Below are 26,798 nucleotides of genomic sequence, written 5' to 3' on the forward strand. Positions count from 1 at the left end.
CAATTTAAAAAAAAAAAAATACAATATACCACGCACCAATTTTATGAGACTTGGCTGTAAAACTTGTAGCACAAGTGGTATATCCTGGCAGAAGATTTTACAGAGCTATAGCAACTTCCTCAGAATTTGTCTCCTGTAAGATGAAAGACTGTCTACAGAGCAGCTATATGACAACCTTCCAGCATGTAACTAACCTTCAGGATACAGTAAACTCTCAGAATACAGATTGCTTTGTGGTCACCTTGAAAGATCTCCTATAAGCATCATCCAGGAACAATTGAAAAACACAGAACTTGTAAGGTCCCATCATAAGTCAACAGCTGCTATCGTTATAAAACAAATACTAAAATTTTATAGCACTACTGGCTCAATTTTATTATTATTCTGTTTCAAAGATATATATTTTTTCAAAGAAAAAATATTTTAGAAGCAAAAAAAAAGCAGGAAAATACCACTTTAAAAGAGGTACAATCCCTTCTCCCCAAGGGTACTGAAAGAATATAGTTATTTCTCAAGAACAGAAAGGGAGCATGTAATGCAAATGTAAAAAAATAAATAAGGATTTAATTATACAGTATGTCTTATATTGAAGAAAATATTTTAAAACTGTAATGCTACAGAAATTAATGGCATGACCTAACTCATGCATACACAGTAACACCCGCTTTTGTTTAGCACTTATTTAGTAATTCTTGTTGCCTTAGTAATTCTTAGTAATTCTTTACAGTTTAGTCATTCCTTTTGCCTGTGTTACAAATTTTAAATTGAAGTCTAGCTGGCTATACCAGCTTCTCTTCACCATCAGAAATAGAAAAGATCTGACCAAGTTTAAAAAAAAAAAAAATGTCTCAAGCTCTATCAGGAATTATGTGGAAGTTGGAGGGATTTTAGTTCAAAGCAGTCCTGTTTCATTTCAGTAATTGTGTCAGAGAGTTTATTCTGTAAACAAGGTTTTGCAAGCAATGGGAAGCACTCTGAGTGGGAATGTTAACCTTTGCCTTGCTACTGGAGATAAGACTGAACTCTAGAAAAAAAAAACAGCCCATACACATTTACAGTGGATGAGATGAGCCTGCACTCATGAACTAGAGGGGGACAAGCCCTGTGCTTCAGGCATGAGATACACACACACACACACACAGAGGAAGTAGCACCTCAGTCACACGTCTCCAAAAATCAGGTTATCTTGTATGGCAGCAGCCCCTGTACAGAAGAGATGCTGCCCGAGTCTCCCTGTCATCTTCCTTGCTCTTTATATTCCACAGAAAGAGATGGAAGTAAGACTCCTCCCTACAGAGCATTTTCTTTTCAGAATCCCACATGCAACTCAAACAAGCAGTTTTCTTCCCTGACTGGCTGGCATCTGAGCTGAACATGGTGCTACAAGCCCCTTACAGACTTGCATGTTTTGCATGGGCCTTGCAGCAAAGGCATTTCAAAAAGAGAAAATGAACAACCAAGAAAGCTTAAGATTTATTTTTTTTTTAAGTAATACAAAATGGGCATGACATTCCCCTTCATATGGCTTACACCTGTGATTTTTTTAAATTCTATTTTAACCTTCATATGACTAAGAAACAAATTTTTACCTGCCATGTCCAGAATTGAAAAATAAAGTCCCTGTGACAAGATATTCTCACACTGCTGACTCAACAACTCATTTGAAAGCTCTACAGGTAAATGCTACTGTAGTATAACAGGCATAAAAAAATGGAACACATCTGTGCCCTTGCCACTCGGGAAGAAAAATACAGCTGAGGCCACACAGAGAGCAGAGCAGCTGTGAACAGGATACTCCAGAAGAGCTAAGGACACATTTCCAGTTGTCTGCAGAAACCTCTGGCAGAGGGAAACATTTAAGGGACAGAGGGAGTGAAGCTGGCCAGGGTGGTCTTGCACGCTACTGTCCATGACCACAAGCTCACAACACCTGCAAAGCTTGACACAGTTCTCACAACACTTTAAAAACATCTGAACAATGGTCCTGTAATATCATTCGGGGTAACAGGTTGGCCTAAGCCAAATGTAAATCCCCTACTTCTGCCTGAATGGGTTCTTAAATTGTTTAACTGCTGCATTCTGTAAAGGGAGAAGAAAAAAAAACTATTTATTTATTTTATGTTTCAAGCCCAAAGAACCAGAGTTTCACATCCCTCAGAATTTTTAGTCCAAAGAAAGTATGCCCTGCAGCTTTCTTCTGGCTCCTTAAAAGGAAATCAGTCACTATAACAAGTCTTATTTTTTCCCCTTTATTTAAGGGAGCCAATCACACATTTGGAGATTATGATACTGTGTTGTGCTACTTCAAAGCCAGCAGAGGGAGCAGAACCAGCACATCCCTAAACTGCAGTGCTGCAGATGCGGCAGGGACATGGAATCAGCTGCCATGAAGAATTATGCAGATAGAGGTGGGTAGAGATGTAAGGACGAAACTCCGTTTGCTACTGACAGAGAAGCAAGGCTATGGGAGAGAGGTATATGATATAAATCATATTTGTAGTTTTATTTACAGTAACTTAAAAAAAAAAAAGGAAAAAAAATTAGTTAACTCCAGGCTTTGATTTCACTTTTGGTAACAGGCTGATTGAAACAGGCATCAGACCTGTCCAGAAAGAGCCTGAGATGACTGCATATTACATAAATAAACACATAATATTAAAAAAAATTAAAAAAAAAGACTGAAGACACCAAAAGTACTTACCTTTTTGTCGGGTTTTGGTGAATTACATATGGAATTTAGAGCCTGTTTCTTATATTCGAGCTTGTCATTTAGCTGACGAAGCTTATTTGCAGCATAACTGGCCTGTTCATTAATTCTCGTGCTGCATTCTTCTGTAGTTTCTTCACAACCGTGGCTCTAAGAATAGAGAATGGGAGCGACTGCATCATTAATGTGAAAAAGGAGAAATTTATTGTTTGCTCCATATGCATGTGTAAGAACATTTATTCTTGATATAGATAAACACACAGGCGTAATGGCACATCACTATAATAAATTCTAATAGATATTCCAGCCATCAGATCCTATATGAAATATGAGTTGTTATAAACAAAAAACAAAAATAAAAGCCTCATCATTTATACTGCAATTCCATATAATTCTTTCCAACTGTGTAAAACGACCTTCAAGCTAAGGCTTTAATATAAATGAGAGTAGGAATCAAAGTTTATCTTAAAAGCAACAACAGCTCAGTAATTATAATCAATATTCAGAGCCAGATAGAAAAGCAAACACTTAGCTCTGAGCTGAAAGATAACAAGACAGGGGAAAAAAATAAAACCAGAGTTCTAACAAACAGTCCTGCCTCCTACAAACCTTCACAAAATAGATTTATCAGGCTGCAGAACAATCTAAACCACATCCTTTCTCTTCATAAACAGATTTTACTGCTGTTTTTAGAAATGCTAATAAAAAAATGTGTCAAAAGCACATATGCTTTACTCCAAGCTCATAAATCATTTTCTCATATTCACTCAAACCAACTAACAGCTTTTTCTATCTTGTATACTGCAGACATGCCAAAAAAAAAAAAAAGAAAAGAAAAGAAAGAAAGGTGTGAAGTTCTGTGCCTTCCTCTTTAACACCTTTTGACATTTGTGTTAACCTCCCCTGACTTACTGCAGTTCCTCAAAGAGGAACAAAGACCTCGAGATCCATCAAAGAGCACTGTGATGTAACCACTGTCAGCAATGCCATCTTCCATGATCTTTGAGGTTTGCTTGTGACCAAATCTATCTTAAATTATCAGTGGGATGAATCTAATCCCATGAACAAGGGACAGAGTTCTACGTGATTTAATGATATTTCCACTAAATAACTTTTATCTTTAGTTAACATAAAGCTAAGAAAAGGAAATCTCATTCTGCAAGTTCTCCGAGTATCTCCTCAGTCTGAGGGTAACATAAAGCAGAAATCAGGAGTTCTGTGCTAAGGAACCCATGCCCTCTTCCAGCTCAGAGTTTGCCTGCTGTGTGGCTGAGCAAGTATTAGCTGCATGCCCTGTCCTTTCTCCTGTCCATTCTGCATGGACTGTAAACTCCTTAGGCCAGAGACTGCTTTCCAAGCATTTGTACAGCTTCACTCAGCTCACAAAAGCTTGTTGCTGTCTCCTGGCACTGTGATAATGCAAATAATAAGTATTAGCAACGCTGGACGTCACTCCTAACTCCACTGAACACAAGCATAACGTAAACACACTTGCTGGGAAGCACTGGGGTCAAAAAGAATCTGAGATGCTGGTTTTGACTCTGGAGAGTTAACAGGCTGGTCACACCAAGTTTTGCTAATAACTGAAGGGCTGCATTTAATTACAAACCAGTAATGCTCTGCTCCTGGGGGCAAGCTGCATGATTTATGTCATTAATGTTTCAGCAAAAACACTGCTGAATCTCTAGGTTTATCGTGAAATGCTAGGACTACAGGACAGCAAGTTACTGCTATTAAAATTATCAAATGCATCAAATAAAGGATTACCATGCTCAAAGCTGAGATCATTTCACGTGCCTGCCCCAGCAGTAACAGCTCCCGTTTCCATCAGGGCTCCAGAACTTGGGGTTTATTATTTTAGCCATCTGATGCACACAGCACCAATGAAGGGAATGAGCCTGGTGGTTGCAAAGTACTACTTGTCTCTGTATTTGTGTGTCTAGATGTGACCTTTTAAAGGGGTTTTGTCCACACCACAAAAAAGCAATGACAGATTAGAAGGAAGAGCAGCGAGCTTGTTCCACCTGCGGCCGAACCAGCAGAGCCTGCCCTTGCCTGGATCCCTACCTTCTGATTTCATTTTCCCACTTTTAATCAGGGCTCCCTCCGGGAGGGCACTGAACTGTTTTTTACCTACGCTGCTATAACAATTAAATGTATAGAAATTTAACACACAATGCCCATAATGACCCAGGAAGAGTGGACTTAGACTATCAAAACCCAAACCAAAATGAAAACAACCAGTATCTACTAACCATATGCAGCTCCCTCCTGACACACAACATTTCTCAGCTATGTTTTCCTATACATTGGTTAAAAAAAAAAGAGGCTACTAGCTAGCAGTGCATTTTGAGCCACATTTAAAAGCCCACTGGAAGCTTCAGAAGGAAGGCTTTGATATAATTTATTTTCACCTCCAAGACCCCGAAGCCTGGTGCAGAGCCATTAGGCTCTTAGTAGCGGGAGATGCTCTAACAGTATGTGCAGCTTCATGCTTAATTTGTTATTAAAAGAATGCAGAAAAACCTTAACCACACAGGCCAAAATGGCAGCATTTTAGTCTTCAAGGTTTCACCACAAATGCAGCCTTCAAATCTGACACACATTTAACCTAACACCAAGAGGAAGCACAGATGATGCTGATGTCAAAAATCTAATTTTTCAGCAGCTGTAGTAAACGTTATCTGACAGAAGACTGTCAGGCAGTCCTAAAGCATCGTGTCAGTTTTTCTTGGAGAATGGTTATTACTGTTAGGCTGAACAAAATACAAGAAAAGAATAGAAGTACAGAGCTCAGTATTTAGGAAGTTCTGGGCAAAAAGAGCAACAGTGTTTTTCTGCAAGTCCCAGTGACTGGAAACAAAAGGAAGGGAAATTTTTGAAGTACCTACCACTCCCAAAACATAGCTGGGTCAGCAATAAGAAAAGAAAACATGTCTTAAATCTTTTATCAAGGAAAGGAACAGAGGGAGAAATGAACAATGAAAAACTGAGGAAACTGAAAATCTGTATGGGAAGTGATTTATTTACAACAGCTCATCTTTGAAGATTTGCTGACAGGAGAACTACAGAGACTATAGCAGCTCATCTAAAGAAACAGACGTCGTATTTAAAGAGTAAGTATGAAAAGCCTCCGGTTTTGAAATAATAGTTTGTAAATGCTTAGGTTGACAGAAATCCTCTGGATTCTACTCCCATTTTTTTCATTGAGATTCAGATTTAGACAAACTCATACTTCACTGTGTTCCGAGCAAGTCCATGTGTAAAATGAAGACATTAACGCTGATCTGAAGTGGCAGCCTGAATGAAAGATGTTCGCTAGTCTGAGAGATGCCCTTGTCAAAGTGTTCTAGGATAAAAGTAACAAGTTCCCCCAACCTGACTGATTTAGAGAACCCTCTGAAAATACTTGCCCCAAGGGAGTGACCACTGGGTTATTGCTTATGACATTTTGAATGCTCTGTTTTAGTATTTCCAGGTCCAGTGGCATTTTAATCAGTTTAATCTTCCAAGATAGCCTATTAATTTATTTCATAAATTAATAAAAAGCACAAAGATTCTATTTATTGCATTACTTTTTCTCCTTTTTTTTTTTTTTTGCAACTTTTATTACCTATTTAGTACCTAGCACACGCAGAGGGGACAGGAACAGAAAGTGTCCAAGACAAATCTACCTAACCAGTGAGATTTCCTTCAATTGAAATGTAATTGAGTTTGTATGAGGTATGTTGCTTTCTCTGATACTTAGAAGCAAAATGAAACATAAGGAAGACAAAAGGCTTAGAAATATGAAATTATATTTTTAACTAATTTGAAGTTTAAGTAGTCAGCCATTTTGTACCGTTTTGTTTCAAATGGACTGGGACCATACCAGGTTTACCTGACGAAACTACAAAAGTGATGGTATTTATAAATACATTAGAAAAAAATAAAAGAATCCAAAAGCTCAAGGACAGAAGGTGCTTCTACATACTTCATGCAGGGTCATCTTCAGATTGTAAGAAGCAGTGAAAGAAACTGTCCATGTGACTCACCGCCTCATCTTTGTCCTCAGGAGTCAGTCGCAAAGAACTTCTTTCTTCTTCCTTCTTGATCAATCTCTCATATAAATCACTGACAATGAATGAGGGGTAGTATCTGTCCTTTAGAGTTTCGTAAACATCTGCCTGAATTCTGTAGAATACTTCAATGCCTTTATTGCCCACAAGACTTTGCTGTATTTCTTTATAAAGTGATTTTTCCACAGGTATTTCTCTGCTTTCCACAAAAAAGTTCTGATAAATTTCACTAACCAGTTGAGGTATTTCAGCCTACAAAGCAAGGAGAGAGAGGAGGGAGAAGAGAGTAATAAATAATATTAAAAAAAATACTAGGATGGCTCAGGATGCTGGTGCATAATTTGAAGGATGATCGAGTTAATTTCATGTATGAGCACACATCTGTGAACCTCTCACTGAGATCAAGAGCTCTGCCTGTGCATCTATGCAAAGCAGTCAATTTCACAACACTGATATTTGTTAAGTGCAGAAACAGCTGTGGTCTAAAATTATCAAAGCTTCCACACCCATTGATTTTAGAATTATGTTCCAAATGCATGTATTTAAAAAAAAAAAAAAAAAGCGCTGAAATGAGAGTCTGGTCACTGTTTTAAGTTCAGATAGTAGAGTTCAGCTGCATCAGCTCTCCTGTCTTCCGCTGGATAGAGTCAACTCTCCCAATTTATACATGACTAATTAGTTCTGGAGAGGGAAGGGAAAAAAAAAAAAAAAAAAAGGAAGAGAGGAAAGTACACCAGAGAGACATTTACCAGAACGGGAGGCCAGGTATTTCCACTGAGCACAGAACAGCACACAAGGTTGAACTTTTCATTAACAAGCAGGAAAGAGAGGAAGTAATGCAGCACAGCCTATGATCATCTCTCTAAATTATCATCTCTAAACTGACCCAAATTAAAGAAGTTTTAGCCACTCCCTTAGTATAGCAGAATATGCTTGCTTGCCTTTTATTTATTTATTTTAAAATCAAAGCTGCTTCTGTAGCAGAGGACAACCCTTAAGTTCCACAGTGCAATGTAATTAAGGTATGTTGGAGACTTTCTAAAGCAATGGGAAATCTTGAATAAAGACACTATAAATATTCATCTGAAAATGAGCAGAGGATTCATAGCTGAAAGGTCATAAAATGCTTTATAGCATCTTTTCTAATCACGAGCAGTTTGCAAATCAAAACTAATTTATACAACTCTCTTCACGGTGCCTAACAAAGCCATTTTATGAATACTTTCTGAGTTGGTTGTTAGTCATTTCCACAGATCCTATTAACGGTTCACTACTCATGCTCTACAATTTGCTGCTTTGGTTACAGGATGATATTTGTGTTTTCCAGCTGACTAGAATGTTTTTAAATAGGAGAGTAATGAAATGACAGTGAATTAAAAAAAAAAAAAAAAAAAAAAACATACTTAATAGTGAAATTCACATTTCACTTTAGTGTGAATCCTGGGAGTTTTCCAAAAAAAACCCTTCCCAGTGCTAACAAATAGCAAGTCCTCTACATACTTGCTCTGCACCATTGCTCCTGGATAATTCTTGCAATGATATTTCCTATCCCTGTTTCAGGGTTCTCATTCCTACTTTATTTGAGCACAAATTACAAGGTAGTGTTTTTTTCTTCCCTTTAGCAGCAGAGTGGCATTACTGGAGTAACTTAGCTATTTGTATCAAAATTGAGCTGGGAGAATTTTTAATTGCCATATTATCTCTAAACGTTAAGAAGCTTAAAAAAAAACTAACAAATCAAAGCTACCTAAATTGCTCAGTACCCACCCCACGGTACTGCCATTTTACAAACAAGAAGCTAATGTCCAGGACACGTGGGCTTGCAAATTTTCCCACCTTGTTAGCACTCTTCAGGCACTCCACAGACTCCCAAAGACCAATCAAAGCCATCTTGTCCATCCTTTCCATATAGACTCGAAAGTGCTCTCGGTATGAAGGATTGGCCAAAATTTCTTCAAACTGAAGAATCTGAAGAAAAGAAAAACAAGTGTAAAACTTAGGAAAATACCCGACTGGCACTCAACAGCAACTCTTCATCATTGATGCACACTACTCAGGCAACTCAGGATAACTCAGGCAACAAAACTAAGTTTCTGAGGTGAACTTCCCAAGAACTTGAAGTCTTCCCCCTACCTGCCCACAGGTTTTAGCTGTATACACACAAAAAAACAAACCAGAAAAAGACAACTGAAGTGGTTTGCTCATCTGCTCTGAAAGATTTACATTCTTTCTTTGCCCACAATATCAATTCTGTGGATTCTGAGAAAGGCAAATGTAAGCCACCACCCCTTAATTTTAAGGAAGAACAATGAGCTTTCTTCCCAAGTCAACTCCCCAGTTTTCATGCCGAAAAGCAACACCTATCTCAACCCAATGGGAGGTCTGTACATGCGACAATTCAGTCTTTCCAGTTTCAAAGTGACATTCTTAGGCAAGTCTGTCTTCAGAAGACCCAGAATAATCCCAAAATGCCATTTCCTCACATCATTATACGAACAATACTTCAATTACTCACAGACACTAAATCTCAAATTAACGTTTTCGCAAAAACATTTCTTCCAAGATGTTCTTTCAAATTTTGAAAACTCATTTCAAATGTCCAGATGTATTTACCACAGACCCCAGTTTCTCACTGTATTCCTAGAACATTTATGTTCATCAACATTATTTTGAAGTCACATTAAAATATATAACATAAAATATGTAACAGACACAGCACAACCCAAGCAGCTCATCTCATTTCTTGGCATCACATTCGACTGGTCAGCTTCTGCATCACACATCCCCTGCAACACGAACCTTTTTCAGATAAAACTATGTTCTTTTTTCCGAGCCCAAAGGCTTTGTTCAATCTTGCATTAGAATTCATACAAGTTAATATTTATAAAATAAATAATTTATGTTTCCAACAGATTCAAACTACTCTAATTCCTTTATATTACTCTTACCAGTACTTACCATCCCCTATGTACATGCCATCTGTACTTTATACCAGCAATTATTTTACATTTTATTCTAAAATAAAAAACAGACTCCTCAAATGTCTATCCCCTATGTCTAATTATTATTTTTTTCCTATGTTGTCACGAGAATATTTTTTATCTACCTGAATGTTCACATTGCATAAGGTAACACTTTAGATCAACCACAATGTAGATTTAGAGTATTTTGCTTCCAGGGTTTAAAAAAAAAAAAAGTGTCAACTTGGAATTTACGCTTTTTATTTCAGCACAGCATCCTGGTGCACTGAGACTCAGCATCTGATTCAGTCTAATAAATGAGATGATAATGTCTTTTCTCAACTTCTGCTAAGAACTTGTGTTAAGGCACAGCATTGTTCCTTGACATAACACATCCATTCAGAGGACAGTAAAGGAGTTCTTGCAATTGCTTTGCCTACTACAGTCAGGAATTATTTTAATCCCCTTGTCTCCAAACATAAAGCAAGGTCTAACTCCTTGCCTTTACCTCTCAAGCTTCTTCCCATTTCTTACAGGGAAAATCTCCTCAACTGATGTGCCCACAGAGCACTATGCATCCCAGAAACACATGGACTAAATTCAACTGCACAGACCTTCTACAGTTAAAGAAGTGTTGTTTCTTAAAAACAATATTAAAGAAAAAAAGTGAGTACAAAGAATTTACAAGATAAACGCATCCACCCTGCTGCCAGATATGGTTCAACATTTTCTTTCCAAAAGGTATGACTACATTGCAAAGGTCTGAGGTGACATTTGAAGTCATTCATGAAATTAAATTGCCAAAACTGCAACATCCAACATTCCCATGAGGCAGAGGAGCCAAGCTGAAAGAAGGCCAATCTATTTTTTGCTTGATTCAAACAAACAGCAGCACCAGCAGTTTCCACACCACAGGCCATACAGCTTCGAGGTGTATTTCAATTACATTTTGTTACCCTGGCAGCTAGGGTGTTAGGTGGCCAGCTCCATTCAACAGAGTGATGACAGAAATTGAGAAGCATCTATCAGAGATACAGACAGGAAAAAGTACAGGCTCTGATATGCTGCATCGGACTCCTCTTCCTGAGATGAAAACAAAGAGGGTTTAAGATGAGCAGAAAAGGAAATGAAACCCAGATTTCCCATGCCCAAACAAATGCTGTAGCCAATGAAACCTTAGATTAAGAAACCATTATCCCTTTCTCCTCCTCTACTATTCTTGTGAATCCAGGCCTTTTCCTTCTTTGATGAAAACTCCTGAAAACAAAGCATTTAGCCAGCAAAGTGAACAGATCTTCCCATATTGAACAAAATGAATATTTTGCACATCTCATGGCCACCAACCAACCAACACCTCTTTCTTTGTAAAGAAACGCAGGTCCCTGAACCCTGGGGCTAATGAATCTTAGCTTCTCGTGACTTTACATTTCACAGCTAAGACATTTTGGTCCTGAACAAGATAAATTCCAAGAGAGATTAAGATATAAATAATTTCTCTAACGTGGGTCTTCCAATAGCTAGTAATACAATTCCGGCCATGTATCAACATAACTCTCTGGAAAAGCCATGCATTTTCCTAAGCTTAACATCTGAGACCCAAACCACTGATTCAAATTTAAGAAACATTGTTTGCTGAAGTCAAGCTGCACATTCACATGCCCAATTACTGATACAAGTCATTTTTTTTAATAAGCCAAGCTAAAGAAGGCTCTTTAAAAACTGTAGCCAGCTATTTTTGGCTGAAACAGCTCCTCCAAATTTTGAGCAGCGCTTAAATAAATTCTGTTTGTCTCAGTTGAAAAGCTCATTTTCATCTTCAAAGTTCCTCAGTGGTAGTCACGTGCCATTCCTCCTCTGCATCCTTAACCATACCAATACCATCTGGACTTGGCTTGCTCTGAGCTTAAGAGCTCTTCAGGTACATGAATAAAACAAACATCTGTCCTTCAGAGTTCACTCCTTGAACATCCTCCCTGAACAACACAGAGACAGATTTGCTGAAACCAGGCTTACTGTAATAACAGAGAATGTCAGTCTGTGAAAAAGAGGAACATAGAGATGGCAATTCAGACTAGTCTGTGGTTTAGCTGTTTTTGCTGTACATCATTGAACTCTATACTTCACTCTACAATTACCTTAAAGGAGGCTTAATGTGATGACACACGCCATTGCTTTTTGAGTGAGAGGTCACCGTGGTCTCTTTGCCTACCTTGGTAGGACCTTGGTATCCCCACAGAGGCTGCCAGCAAGGAGGACAGTTAACAAACAACGCTTCTTAAAAGCAACTGTGAGTAAGTGCTGGGCAGGGAGCAAGGTAACTGCAGCCATCCCATCCCTCCCCTACTCCAGGGCTCACTGCACAGGCACACGATGGTACTGAAAGTGCTGGCACCTAACAGTGCTCTTAATCTTCTGCATGGTTACCTTGCAAACTATTTTAACAAAACGTAAAAAATGCACAGAAGAGCATTAATGAATCTTTTTCCCACAGAAATGAAACCTCACAAACTCTTTTTAGGCTTTTGCTTGTTTTAAAGCTAAATTACTCTGCAATTACCAAATAGATTACAAATGTTCGACTATAAGCCTTATTAAGAGGTCAGTGATAGCAAAGACAAAAGACTTGTTCAGGTTTGAAGCTGTAAAACATCCTAAGATGCATACGATCCAGGAAGGATTCTGCGGGATAGTCTTCCTTCTCTGATTTAAAGACCAAGATCCCGTGCTACTTTGTTATCCTCAGTGACTGATTTATGACTCAGTATCATCCTGGATTAGAGTATGAAGCATTAAGCTATGTTGGCACACGCACGTGCATTAGGGCATGTGTGCACCCTCAAATGTAATAGCCCGTTAGCAGATACAATCTTAGAATTACCAGCCTCAACAGCAAACCTTCGAGTCCTTTTAACTCAAGAGCAGCTTCTGCGTTGGTGGAAAAACAGCAGCTTTACAGCAGCCACATCCATTCCCTGCTCCAGCAGCAAAGTAACTAACATGCCACAGCTGGTGAAAGGCTTTGCCAAGTACTTGGAAGGGGTTAGAAATGTGTTTTCCAGCAGGTGTTTTGACCAGCATCCCCAACAAAGCAAACAGAACAATTTTGTTCCTGGACCTCTAAAGTACAGAGACCTGGTCTTGGCAGCTCCCTCAAGTCTTTCACTGGCTGGACAGTCACAACACCTCTCTGGAGACGAACATAAACCAACTATTTAATTTGGAAGGGCTCGTTTATGCACCAGTTATGGCACAGATGCAGTGTACCATATTCCTGTGCAACAGACCATGTTCCCATTCACTACAACCACATTTGCATATAATGAGTAACTCTAGCAGCTGATAACTGCTCCACAGAGTCGGATCAGGGGAATTCTGCTTCACATCGCAGTGAAAATCTGATCAATCACCAGTTAAGTCGGCATTTGTCCAAGGACTGTGGTGGCAGCAGGCTCTTCTGCAGGAGTTTCAGCCTAGTCCTTGATGGCAGAGTTAGGAACAGACTGCCTCTGTTTCGGAAAGCTTTCAGATGGTTTCTGGGTGGAATTTTCCTCGCTATTTCACAGCTAGTCAAGGATCAGATCGCTCAGAGCTCCTTTTACCACTGATGGTTCACAGAATGGCTACACTAAGGAGATACTGCAGCTCCACACATTGAGCATCACAGATGCTGTGATTTGGATGTTGTACAGAACACAACAGACCAAACAAATCATTTGCTAAATGAACACAGACAAGAAGAACTCAATTAACTTACTGCAGTACTGTGCAGGTACAGTTTCCAAGAAAAAGAACTAAAACTGCACTGACCAGGAGCAGATTAGAAGAGATGATTTATATTTTACACTAATTAAAACTGCATTTTTTTCTGGAAGCAAATCTGACACCCAGGGCAGAGTATAAATTAGTATCAGAGCTAATGACGGAAATCAGATTCAGATGGTAGCTGGTTTTGGTTTGTTTTTTTTTGTTGTTTGTTTGTTTGTTTTGTTTTAAACATTTGGTTATAATTTACACATTAAGGATAACGAGCTAATTGAAACATGCAAAATCTATACAATCCCAAGACTTTTACATACTTATCGAAGAGAAAACCAACACTGTTGTTGAATTACCTTTTGCTGTGAAAGGAATTAAAAAAATATTTCAGATCACATCTTTTTTGTTTCTTTAATCTGTAACTGGAGAACGCTGACAGCTCCAAATAATCCATCTCCAAATTTAAGACCACAATGAGAACACACATTAAAGACTTACCAGCAATGCTATTACTGCCCTGCAACCACAAGGGGAAGCTTTCCGTAGGATGCAGAAATGCAACCAAAACACACGGTTAGGCCACTAGTCCATTTGTCCTTTGCTCAATTAGTACCAAAAACTCCCCAAAGTTACTAATGCATTCAAACTTCTGTACAACACTTACATAAAATAATAATTCAAACCCACTATCAGTAAATGCCTGTTTCTGACCTATTTCATATACGTTAAAAAAAGGCAAACTTGCAGTTTCTGCTGCACAAGCTGGCTACTCTGCAGGTTAAGCACTGGCCCAACAGCAAGCTGGCACACCCAGACTCTAAAGAGCAGTGATGGGTCTCCAGCAGCAGCATATCCACATTAGCTTATCTCCTAAACCCTTTTTGCTGTGAAAAGCCCAAGTATTTGATCAATACTGCCCACGTAGAAGGGGCCAGCATGCAAAGGATCACTGGCAGCCTTGAAGAGCTCAGACAGCAGCTGCTGGAAAACAGGCAGTGGATGGGAAGAAATGACAGTGGAGAAAGCCTCCCTTCCACAGCCCAGCCCTGGGCTTTCCTCTGTGCTCAGAGAAGACCATTGTGGCCTCTGTCTCTAATCCAGCTACCTTGAGCCTCTTTCCTCATCCCACAGAGTTAGGAATAACAGAACAAAGAAGCAAATTCCCTATTTACTACTTTGGAAGGTTCTAGGGTTTCTTTATAGAAGCACATACAAACCTTAGAGCAGCACTAGATCCCATCATTTCCACCACCAGTACAGTAAACACCCCTACTCAATGCAGCTTTATTACCTGATCCTGAACAATTGTTTGTCAGCATATATCTACCCTGGAAGGTACGTAACATCTCAGCAGGCACTGAAAGGTGTCTACATGGCAGCATAAGCAGCCCATGCAGTTCTGCCACATGCTTCTCTTCATCCTTTTCTCATTGGCACTACTGGCTACATTCAACTTGAGGAAACAGATCCAGGCTGCCTCGGCACACCATCTGAGGTCATGCTTTAAGGACAAATGAAAGGGGGAGGGAGCAGGGAAACAGCTCTCTTTCAGGTCACACAACAAAAAGAACATAAATATTGAGAAACACAAGAAAAAGTACAGAGATGTGTGCCACTAAGTTACAATTTTTATAAGGATGTAACAAAACTAAAAGATCCCTACATAAAGAAATAACTTTTTTTCTACCTATACAAAAAAGATAAAATCTTCTAATTGGAATACACAAATTGCTGTGCTTTGCCCAAAGGGGACAGAGTACATTACACAAGGAAGCAACTAAACAAAGTTTAGCAAGGACAATTAGCCATGATTTTATTTTTGTAGCTGCTGACTAATACAACAGCAGTTATGTTTTTTTCAATCCCAGAGTAGAGTGATGTGGAGAATTAGCATTCAGTCAACAGCTCTAAAAGAGCTGTTCTGCAGTGACTGCCCTTAATTTTGCCAGTTGCCTTCCAGAAGTAAGTGTTTGCTTTTGAGTAACTCAGTATTACAAAACCTACAGGTATTTCCTACAGTAAATACAAGGAGGCAAAGAAACATTGCACGTATGTCGGTAATTTTTTTAGAAAGAAAGTTGCTACCCTGACCTTATCAACTCCCTGTATGCAATATGTCTGCAAAATTACACATGCTTATAAGCCACCCAATCCTTTGTGAAGTTCCACATTTAGCAACATTCCACCCCAAACCATCAGTAGTCTTCCCAGGCACTACAGTGTTCATTTCCCAAGATAAATAAAATATGCAGCAATTAATTTACACTTGGCTCCAGGGGGAAAGGAGGATTAACGACGGTGGGGTTAATACAAACTAACATGTTTACAATGACCTTCAGACAACATTAATGTTATTCAGTTCATACCTTCTGACTCTGAGGGGCACCACCTTCATCAGAAATGCCATCTTCCTGTTGATCATAAGCAGGCCCTCCCAGGAGCCTTATTCTCTTCTCACATTGCTTCTTTGCCACTGTCAGCTGATTAATATACCTCTTCACGTTGCGAGCTCTCAGCAGGTCAGCTTTCATTGCTGCAGTTTCTTTTCCTTTTGAATCTGAGAATACAGCAAACCAAAGACCATCTTTTGTAACACAAAAGCATCTTCTTACCAACGCTTCTGGGACCTGCGTGATCACTGCATTTGTCATTCAGGAATCAACTGTGCACGTGAGTACAGATGCTGTAAAGTCTGTATTTGAAACGATAATTTTGAAATATTTTCCTGTGATACCTCAAGTGCTTATATAAAACAGTTCAGGAAAAAATCCACATTCAAATGTCCATTGAATGCTGATCCCCCCCCAGCTCTCTTGCCATAGCTTGTTACAAGACACAGATCTAAAAGTTACTACAGGTCGTAATTGCATTAGGATGTTACCTGCCGCCATAGTGGAGCTGATAGTTTACGTACCTCACTGAATGAACATAACATTGACTACTTAGAGTCATGAGAGACTGGACTCAGTCTGCTCCAGCCCAGCATTTCATATTCCCATGCACCTGATTTGTAAATCCAAATTTCTTGAGCTTGATGCGAACAGTACAACAACCAAACTCTCCCTCAGGTAACATCTACTGAAGCCCAATCAAAATAGTGAGATGGCTAAGAAGAATCATATCATGCCACAGCAAGACTGAATGATAATGTGAAGTAGTAAAGCACATGAGAAAGACAGACAGCTGAATAAGACTTGGTAAGAAAAGGTATGATGATTGTATATTCTACATTCCAGCTTCTTTAGTTAATCAATAGGGCCTTAAAAAAATAAAGGAGTAGATAAAATCCTACTGTGTTGAAATCATGCCTGTTTTATACCTGCAGGGTGAAATTGATTCATGTTTCTACACTAATTTTATTATACTTTTGTTCAATGAAAAAAATCCCGCTTTTGCAGACTGCAACTAGAGCTCTGTAGCAAAGTACCTGGCTTGTACTCAGTGCAGGATTAATTGACTGCTCAGAGATAAATGATAGAGATCTATTCTATGTTTTAAAACACCAAGCACCAGTAAAACAATGGGGATGAAAACAGCATTCCATCTCCAGAACACTTGCTGGAAAAGAACAACTGTGCAGCTAGGTTTGTGAATGCATACATCGCAAAAGAAAATCTCTTTGGTATGACTTCAAACAGGTATTTGAAATACATTTCTAATACACTGAGGTATCTTTCAAGATTCTTTGCAACCTTTTATTTTCCCCTCGAAGCCATATATAAATACTGCATGTGACTCAAATTTTTTCACCCATATACTGAAGGACAGCTCAAGGTATATGGAGCTTCCTGAATGTAATATGAACACAGATATCCTCCCAAAACCTTTTACCGTATTTTTAATCTTACTTTATTCGCTGCATGTATTCATGTATGTTGGTATGGAAGCTTCCTGATTCAAGGACTGTTAGTGTTTTATTGGATAAGTATCATTTGCATCTGAGCTGCCACGTAATAGTGAACTACAGAGATAATATTCACTGAAGCAAAAGATAAAATGAGTTTACCGTGAAAAAAATAAGCCATCTGTTTTCCTGGCATGTTATCTCCACAGGGAAGTCAATAGAGCATTTAATTTAGTGTTTCAGTTCCCTGACCAGAGGTACCAGTATTACTGAGAGAAAAGGAAAGGAGAACAACAAAAGGCAGGGAAAGACTGTAAGTACAAAAGCTCTCCCCCTCAATGTAAAATATTGAAGATTAATACAAATATGTGAATGGCAGTTTAGAGTAGAAGATAAAGACCAAACACTTCCCCTCCTGTACCTGACTCCAAGATGGTTTCTGTAAGTTCACGCTTCTCAGAATAGGTTAAATACTTTGGGTTCAAAATACATTAATACAGACAAGTGTAGATCTGACACCAAAACACTTTGCCCAGATCTGCCTCACCTCTCCTTTCAGCTACGATGCCCATAGGGTACACCCACACACTCGTCTCCTCTGTCTGAGCTGGGCTAATACATCTTGCTCCCTTATTCCTCTGCAGCCATAGCTATTACTCCACTGAGCTGACTGATTCCTGGGGCTTGAAAACCCACACTTTCCAAAGGTTTGGAGTTGTAAGTAAGTAAGTAAGTAAGTAAGTAAATAAATAAATAAATAAATAAATAAACATGCAGAAGTCATCATGTCTACTTCACTTTAAGTCTTATCATCCTGTGATTGCAGAAGGTGTCCAGGAAAGATTAACAAGCCCTACGCTCCAACTGCTTCCTGTGATTAATTACTTTCTTAGCAAAGATCCTTGAAAAACATCTTTACACCCATAAAGAGCCACTCCACATCAGAAACACGTGGGGCAGAGAGATGAAGATCGCTCTGCCAGCCTGTTCCTGCGCCAGGAACAAAGGGGACTGCCTGGTCACCACAAAAGCCTGGCAGTGAAGTCCCTTTGCAAATAAAAACCAGGAGGCTCATGAGTGGCATTCCTGCCAATACTGTGCTAACGTGCTGCAGAACGAGACAGGCTGGATGCACAATAAACACTTAACATGACTTCCCTGTTCCACAGCAGGAAAATAAGCTAGCAGAAATCAGGAGGCACAGTTTCGTGTAAGCTGGGGAAGGCCAGGAACATCTTTTGGTCTTTCAAGGTTTTTGAAAATTCTCTGATTTTCATATCTAAACTGTTGTGTTTTGTTTTGTTTTTTTTTCATATTAAGCCCTACCAAAAGGCATTTTAAGCTATGAAGCCAACTTTATTTTTAATGTATTCTTTCCTGACCCCATCACCAAAGTACTGAAGTACAAATAAGACCCTTTTTGCCATTTCTGAGAATCAGTATATAAGCTGTTCTCTACGTTCACATACCATTGCATAAGCCAAATAAAACCAGAATGTTACAGAAGAGGCTTGCATTTACTTGCATACCCTTCAGTAAGCACCAACAAAGGAAAAAGAGGAACAGCTACATGCTACTAAGACAGACACTGTTCCATCACTGTGTAAAGATAGGAAATGCATCCTTTGAACACTTTTTTTTTTAACCACACTTTACAGCTTTTGGATAGACCGTTTTTCACTGCTTCATTTTTCACTATTTCACTGAGTGCCTTGCTTTCAGAAGCACAACCTGCAAAGAACAAGAAGCAAGGTTCACATTCTTCCTCCCTGTATAATTCAGCTGACACTGGAAAATATTAAAAATACAAATGGTCCAAGGTTCAGACTCCTTCCAGTAAGTTTAGGTCTCTCCTGTACATGGGGGCCCAGAACTGGACAAAGTTACTCTAGGTGCAGCCTCACCAGTGCTAAGTAGAGGACTTGCTCCACATGTACAAACAAGCACAACTGCAGCTCATTCAACACTGCCAACACACTATGCAAAAATAATTGTGTATGCATGTTTATTCCTGTGTGGAGGATGGGGGTGGTGGGAAGTCATCTAGGTTTGTCATAATTAAGTTGGATGGCACCTGTAATGAACTGGAATGCGGAAGTATCCATTTTACTTCATTCTAAATTATCACCTTGACAAAACCCACACATCACAACCCACTCAACAAAGTTAGTTTGGAATCTGAGTTTCTAAAAGAAAAGTCCCTCTCTACAGCTGAACACTTAAGCATCTTTCAGAGCTACAGTTCACAAAAAGTCTACCCCCAGACAGCTCTGTTTCTGTACAGGTCTTCAGCTCCACTTACAGAAGCAAATATCTAGATGTATAGTGGGAATGCTCAGCAGGAGAAATCTACTGTAACACAGCAGACTTCTTCCTACAGAAATGGCCGCTTATTCAATCTGTTTCACAACCCCTGCTTGAAAAGGAACAATTTTCTCAACAGGAATGTCCTGTGGTCAATTACAGTGTGGTGCCAAAAAAACAGTTCTATCCCATCATCCAAGGATGGTTGCTGCTCATGCTGTCGCGTAAAAAGTGGAGGGCAAAGAAAAGTAGAGGGTAAGTCAAATAACTCCACTCAGTGTTGGAAACAGTCTGGTGTGACGTTTGCTTGGTTTTGGCCTAAGAAAAGTACATGCATTTAAGAGGGTTTGTCTGGTTTCTGTTTTTGTGTTGTTATTGTTACTGTTTTAAAAAGCATCTAGTGAAAAGGGGTCCCTGTAGGATCCTGTAATACAGCATCAGTGAGAGAAGAAACAAAGATCCGTCTGCTGAACATTAGAACTAGTGTAATTACATTACAACAAACATCAAACTACCGCAGCAACTTATTTGTGTAGTTAATTCATGATTGTCATTGAAACTTTTTCTTTTGAAAAATTAAGACCTAGTCTACCTTTCACAAGCTCAAGCCTTCTCCTACTCATGCCACAATTGCCTACAGATTGATCTTCTTAAAAAAACAGCTTTACTAGAATATGGTAAAAGAATTTTCAGATAAGCATTTGTAGTCTTTCGTAACATTAAAGATGTGACTTTTGCTAAAAAAAAAAAAATCCTAAAATTTAGCTCAAATTTCATTTGGTACTTCCAAGAGATCAATCCTTATCAAAAGACAAGGTGAAGAGAGGGTTGAGTTTTTGTTTTTCAGAAAGATGTACGAAGCTATTATTCTTCCAACCAGAGCACAGTCTGATTGTACAAAAGAGCACAGTCCAAAAATATCACTAGGAAGAAACAAGGATGAGTGAAAAGCAAGCCTCCTCCTCCAGTCACTGCTGGAATGACCCTGACAGTCTTAGAAGAAGGTATGTAGAAGGTCAGTTAGAAGAAATAAAGCAGATGCCTGTATGCTAAAAGATTCAGCAGTTTTGGGCAAGTGTAAATGAGGGAGGTAGTGCAGTGCCAGCATGCAAGATAACAGCTTCTATTTACAGTGGCCTGCACAACTCCAAAAATAAACTGTCAACACCTCTGCAAACATTAATGCTACACGTGGTTTCTTATCATTCGGCTTTAGCAATGACCAAAAGCAATTCTCATGGACACAGAAGTTATATCATCCATCCACAACAGGCATCATAGTCATAACCTCTCACATTATTTTGTCTCAGCCTTTTAAGACATTTGACTCTCTCAGGGAGTCAAATGCAAAACTTACTGCTTAAAATGAATCAGATGCTTTTGTACGTTTTCCTTTGCTCTTCTAGGCTCACATGCCAGAAGATTCAAGAGAGAGAAATCTGAAAAGAAAAAAGACCCTATAACATGCCATTTTTCACTAGAAGACAATGATGTTCAGAAGTATTTAAAGGACTTTTTGCTCATACTAGAGGGCTTTAACAGCTTTAACAGTCTGTAACTCAGCCCTCAGGCTACTCACCCTTAAATAATATACAGCTGATCTTTTTTATAAATTAAAATTTTTTTGGCCAGTTTCAAGAGACTTAACTATGTCTCCTCACTCAACATCATGGGTACACACTACTGCTCAGGCACACTTGCTAGTCATGCACTTGCACAGCATTGGCTTTATTTGGATAGTAGCTAAGCACTCACTGCTGCAGAGTACTGGCTGCTCATGCTACACGACCTGCTTCACATGGTTGTTGCTGTACCTTTTCCTATGAAAAGCACTGCCCCAGGAAAGTCCCATGCCTCAAACTGATGGCAGTCAAGGCAATGTTTGTGTACACAGTATGCTATACTTGCTCTACTCTTGCACCCTGACACAGGATAGCAGGCTGGGCAGAGCCTGTTGTGGAATGGAGGTCAACACCCAGGCTACACTCTCACAACACAATTTTGCCATCAGCAAATGGGAATAGATTGTAAGACTATCTATCACCAGGATGGAATCAAAGCCAAGAGATGTCCATGACACGAAAGGCTGATTTACTAGTAGGGAAGGGAAGATGCTCATACACTGACCACCCACACTTACACAATTTACAGATATTCAGCAGGTATTGAGGGAACAGATTTTTAAAAAAAGGAAAATGGGACCGTGCAAACACTTTCATTTTGTATAAAGCTTCTGTTTAGTTATTCACTATGAAACCTAGCTGTTGCAGGGTAGTGGTATGATGTGGCATTAAGAAAGGCAAATACAAAATGGTGACATTATTTATGTGGTGGTGCATTCTAGAAGCGTTCAAACATCTTTTGTAATCCGCACAGAGCTGTGCTAGCTCTCTGTATGTGTATTTTTATTTTCAAGGAAGGCAGCACAGCTTTTTTTTTCCTTAAACTTTTCTTCCTAAAATTCAGATTCATTATCACATCAGGAAAAATGTTTCTACCTCCTTCAAGAAAAAACAAGACACAAAAACCCTTCAGGATTAGATTTTAGCCTGCTACGGATTGATGGTTCCTCTTAAAGTTTACTATATAGAAACTGAGACTAAAAATTTTGGTAGATGAAAGCCCTAGTGGAGAAACTGAGAGATGCGAAATCCGCCTTAAATGCATGTGAATTATAATAGGACTGTATTGTAGGGCAGTGCTAAACACAATGTTCAACACACATCAAACAAAACACGTCACCACTTTCTTCAGGCACACTATTTATAGAGAGGTTCTTTTGGAAGGGACCTTCAAAGACCATTGAGTCCAACTGCCTGACCACTTCAGGGCTAACCAAAAGTTAAAGAATATTATTAAGGGCGTTATCCACATGCCTCTTGAACACTGATAAGGCATGGAGCATCAACCACCTCACTAGGAAGCTTATTCCAGTGTTTAACCACCCCCACAGTAGAGAAATTTTCCCTAATATCTCACATAGTCTAATATCCAGTGTTGAATAATCATTAGGTGTTTAATAAATAAAATGACTAACCTCTATAGCCCTGCTAGCTAAAAAAGCCAGCAGCAGTCATCTGTCATCAGCTGAGCATACAAGTTTGCCACAGGACTAAACTAATAATGAAAGTCAATACCCAAACACAACACTTCAGTGCATCAGCTAGTGAAATTTTACCTGTATTAAAAAAAGAAAAAATCCAAAAGAAAATTCAAGAGGCCATAAAAATGCAGAACCATCTTCACCACAGAATAAAAGAAACTAGGTCTACTCTGGCAGAATGAATAGCACTAGCCTTTTCATATCCATTCTGGAGAGTCAGGCACTTGTAGCTTCAGAAAAACCTCTTCTGTTCACAGTTTAGAACAGTGGATAGTTGAGTGGATAAACTCCAGTGAGACAGAGAAAAGCATCAGTAATTAATTGTAGGAACCTAAACTGCATAAAAATATTCCCTAAATCAATTCTTGTCACAACAAAGACTAATGATAGCACAAATGGAAATATAGGCTTAGCAAGATTGATTGCTTTTGTTAACTCTACTCAGTTAACTTCCGTTTCATTTTATTATTTTATGAAGCCATCTTTCCATTAAATTAACTTTCATCTAAAAAACATCAGTATTTCTCTTTCTGTAATGTACGCTTGAGCAAAAACTGTTTACTTTTACCTCAGTTTGGCAAGCCAATATATCCTGAAGGAACATACATCTAGTTCTATTTTAGGATGTAAAAGAAACATGTATCAGCATTGACAAACCCTGTACTTTCAGAAATTTAAGCACCAAAATAAAGTACCAAACTCTTCAGACTGAAAATTATTGCGCCCTCCACCAATAAGGGGTGCTTATTTTCTCTGTTTCAGCATTTTTTATTACACCTGAATCACTTTCAGAAGTGTGACACAAAGAACTAAAAGCAAGACCTTTTAGATGTGTTTACAAGCAAATCAACTTATATTGACCACTGCTTTTTATAGTGGTTTTGTATACCTTAAATTATCTGTCCAAGCAAAAATTTGGTTTGATACCTTTGCCATCAATATAATCTGTTGAAAACATACCACAGTTCCGATACATTGTGAGAAATATATCACAAAAATGAGTATATAAACTAAATGTAAGTACAAATGTAAAATGCAAGTGCTTGTGTATTTCAAAAGGCAGCAGTTGCCAAAACAGTGCAGAAGGATTTAAGAGCACTCTGTGTTACAACACAAAAACATAATACAAGGAAGAGTCAAAATAAAGTCTGACTGACAATTATGCTGCATCATTCTTTATTCTGTGTTTTGAAAGGAGAATAGACAGACTTCAGAAAATGGATTGTATTAAAAAGAAAGATTCTTAGCATAAGAATCTGCAGTGCCAGAAATCCAAGATGCAGAATGTTCGGAAAATAAAAGCATCAGATATGACCTTTCGACTCAATCCATCAGCTTAGCTGAAGGTAGTGGTGGGAAGGGTGGGGGAAAAATACTAACACCACAGAAGTGTGGAGAAGAATCAGACAAATGAAACAGAATTGAAATACTAAAAGCATAGCATTCTTCAAATCTGTCCCAAAATCCCCCACAAACTGATTGCATATGTATTTCTGGAGTTCAAATAGATTTCCAAAATGAAAACAACAGATGTGACCAGTACCAAAATGGATTCTTACCTTTCTGCTTCTTCACTTGGGGAAAATTGCTGATTGTGGTTGCCTGAACTATTTCCACTACAATCTGATACCTAGTTTTAAAAACAGTAGGGGATAAGGGCACAGGAGGAAGAGGGAAGAAAAAAAAAAAAGATGTTAATATTTTATTTATTTATTTTTATAATGTGTTCTTCAAAGTACAGCATACTTAAGAATCCATAAAATACAAAACACCTCATCTGGAAACTGAGCCATTTCGCAGTACATATGCATTCTGAGAAGCAGTGCACACAGAGAGTAGAGCAGGGAAAAAGCTTGTCTTGAAACAAAAGGAAAACTTCTAGCTAATAATAGTAGTGCCCACTGCTCTTAACTGCTGCCACAGTACAGCTAATACCATTCAGCGAACACAACGTGAAGGCATGCTCCTGAACACAAGAAGTAAATCTAAATGTCCTGTAGGAAACTAGGATGGGGTTTCAGTTCAAGACCAACGAGCTGTCTGTTAAGGACCCACCTAACACGTGCAATAAATACACGGTGCAAATGTGACTTTGGGCCGCCAGGCCACCACCCTCTCTCCCTGCAGGTTTGCTCTGAATATCTAGCTGCCACTCACCCCACGATGCTGGGTGAGTAAACAGCTTTGGAGTTTTTAAATGTCATGGATTAATTTTACTTTCAAAAAGTGAGCAGTATATGACAAACTCGACCAGTCACAGGCCCACGTGCACATTACTGCTAACTTCCCACTCTGATCTCCTCCCTCTGTTCTTTGTCTTGTTCATTTCTTTCCCTCATATCTTGAGTAAAAGATGATGTGCTACACCAGAGATAATGGTCTCTTGCCATGAATCATATAGCGACCTTTGGCTGCTATACTAATAAATAACTGATAAAATATATAATGCTGAAATTTAAAGCAGAATGAAAACTATATACTAGTTATTTCCTTATTGCTATTTACTCTGTGATGTTAACTCATTAAGTCTCATCTCCAGTCTTCTTCTGATAGCCAAGTGAATTTGTTTCATACCCCTTGTGCAGAATTCAGCTTTTCTTCCTCATTTGTAGCAGCCTTCCAATTTATCCATGCTAACTTAAATCGGAGGGGAAATGAAGGTGAAATTTCACCACACAACTCTCTGCTCTTGAAAGAAATAGGGACAACACGTTTTGTGGAAACTTGATAAAAAAAGAATTAAACTCTGCCTCATTTCATGACAACAATGAAGTTAAACATTAGAAGGGGGGGATTTGAATGAAGTTCGTAGATAACCATACAGCATTCCCTGGTATTCGTTTGGAAAATACATAAACCAAAGACAAATTTTCAAAAAGCAAAGGTATGAATGAAAAAAATTAAAAAACAGCTCCTCAAAAAACTCAGCAAATGACCTCTTAAGAAAACAAACATCAGCTCTCCCAATGTTCCTTATAAGAATTGAAGGGATGTTACCACAAATAAAGAAAAATTCTGATAAGGGCTTAAATTACCAAAATTTAGAGGCCCAGTAAAGATATTAAAGAGCTGTGAATTCAAAACGGTCTCCAAATTAATGATAAATAGTTATTGTATCACTTAAATAAGTTCCAAAAATAAAATCCACGCAAGCAATACAGAAAACCAATGCAGTATTTCTTCAAGGCAATGCTTCCAACCAAGGAGATAAAATAAGATTCAGAAAATCCTGGTACTGTTGATAGCCGTTTAGGGCAAGCCATTTGCAAGGCAGAAAGCTGGCACACCTGTTTACAAGGACGTACACCACACACAGCCTCCCACTCCTTTCTGATCTCCTGGCCATAAAACCCTTCACTTGTAGGTTCATCATGATCCTAGTAGGTTTCTGAGAATTCTTCCCTATACCAATAACAAATACCTGGTTCTGATCACAAGAGATTAGCAAAACTCTGCTAATGAAATCAGCCTGAAAAAATGCCTGCTGGGACTCCTGTGCTGTAACGTCACCTGCACATATCAGAGGGCACCCAGGAGCTTGAGCTCACAGACTGTTTGATTCAACAACACATTTTATGTTTATTTTACTAAATAGGCACTAATTACATCCATCTTTAAAGATAAAGCATGGCAGGGATGTTTGAAAGAAATATTGAGTTTCCCAGCAACTGTAGAGCCTTGGGATAAATTTCCTCAAGGCTAAGCCTACACAGAAAATTGTTCCTACTTAAATCTGTTCTTTATCAAGATGTTACGTGGCAACATTAGGAGTAATAGAAAGAGGCTGAACATTCATAAATGCCATGTACCAGCTTAGAACAGGTGCTGAAAAATGATTTTCAAGTAAAACCAGGAAAGAGAATTTTTGATCAACAGAATACCATTACCCAGAATAGACAGGTTTCCCAGCTAGATACTAAGTACAATGTGCCAGTAATTTATTTACTGTAGGAAGAGAACTGGAAGCATACTTCTCATTCCCATTACTCCAGCAGAATCTAACCATGTTCCTCTATGCTAAATGCACTATACCTTATTTAGTTGCTCTGAAATGCATGATTTAATT

At 38.7% G+C, this 26,798-nt stretch overlaps 1 protein-coding gene across 4 annotated transcripts in view; it reads right to left on the minus strand.

Annotated features, from left to right (window-relative positions):
• Positions 1–26,798, minus strand: part of SNX25 (sorting nexin 25) — an 82,178-nt gene that overhangs the window by 18,311 nt on the left and 37,069 nt on the right. For 3 of the 4 annotated variants that reach the window (XM_072037226.1, XM_027456272.3, XM_072037229.1), the window contains exons 6-10: positions 24,292–24,362; positions 15,848–16,038; positions 8,602–8,733; positions 6,742–7,017; positions 2,702–2,857 (exon numbers count right to left, since the gene is read on the minus strand). In XM_072037226.1, coding sequence (XP_071893327.1) covers positions 2,702–2,857; positions 6,742–7,017; positions 8,602–8,733; positions 15,848–16,038; positions 24,292–24,362 — 826 coding nt within the window. The remainder of the gene's footprint in view (positions 1–2,701; positions 2,858–6,741; positions 7,018–8,601; positions 8,734–15,847; positions 16,039–24,291; positions 24,363–26,798) is intronic. The other variant, XM_072037227.1, reaches the window with a different exon arrangement.

The sequence above is a fragment of the Anas platyrhynchos genome, chromosome 4, assembly GCF_047663525.1.
Source record: "Anas platyrhynchos isolate ZD024472 breed Pekin duck chromosome 4, IASCAAS_PekinDuck_T2T, whole genome shotgun sequence".
Lineage (NCBI taxonomy): Eukaryota > Metazoa > Chordata > Aves > Anseriformes > Anatidae > Anas > Anas platyrhynchos.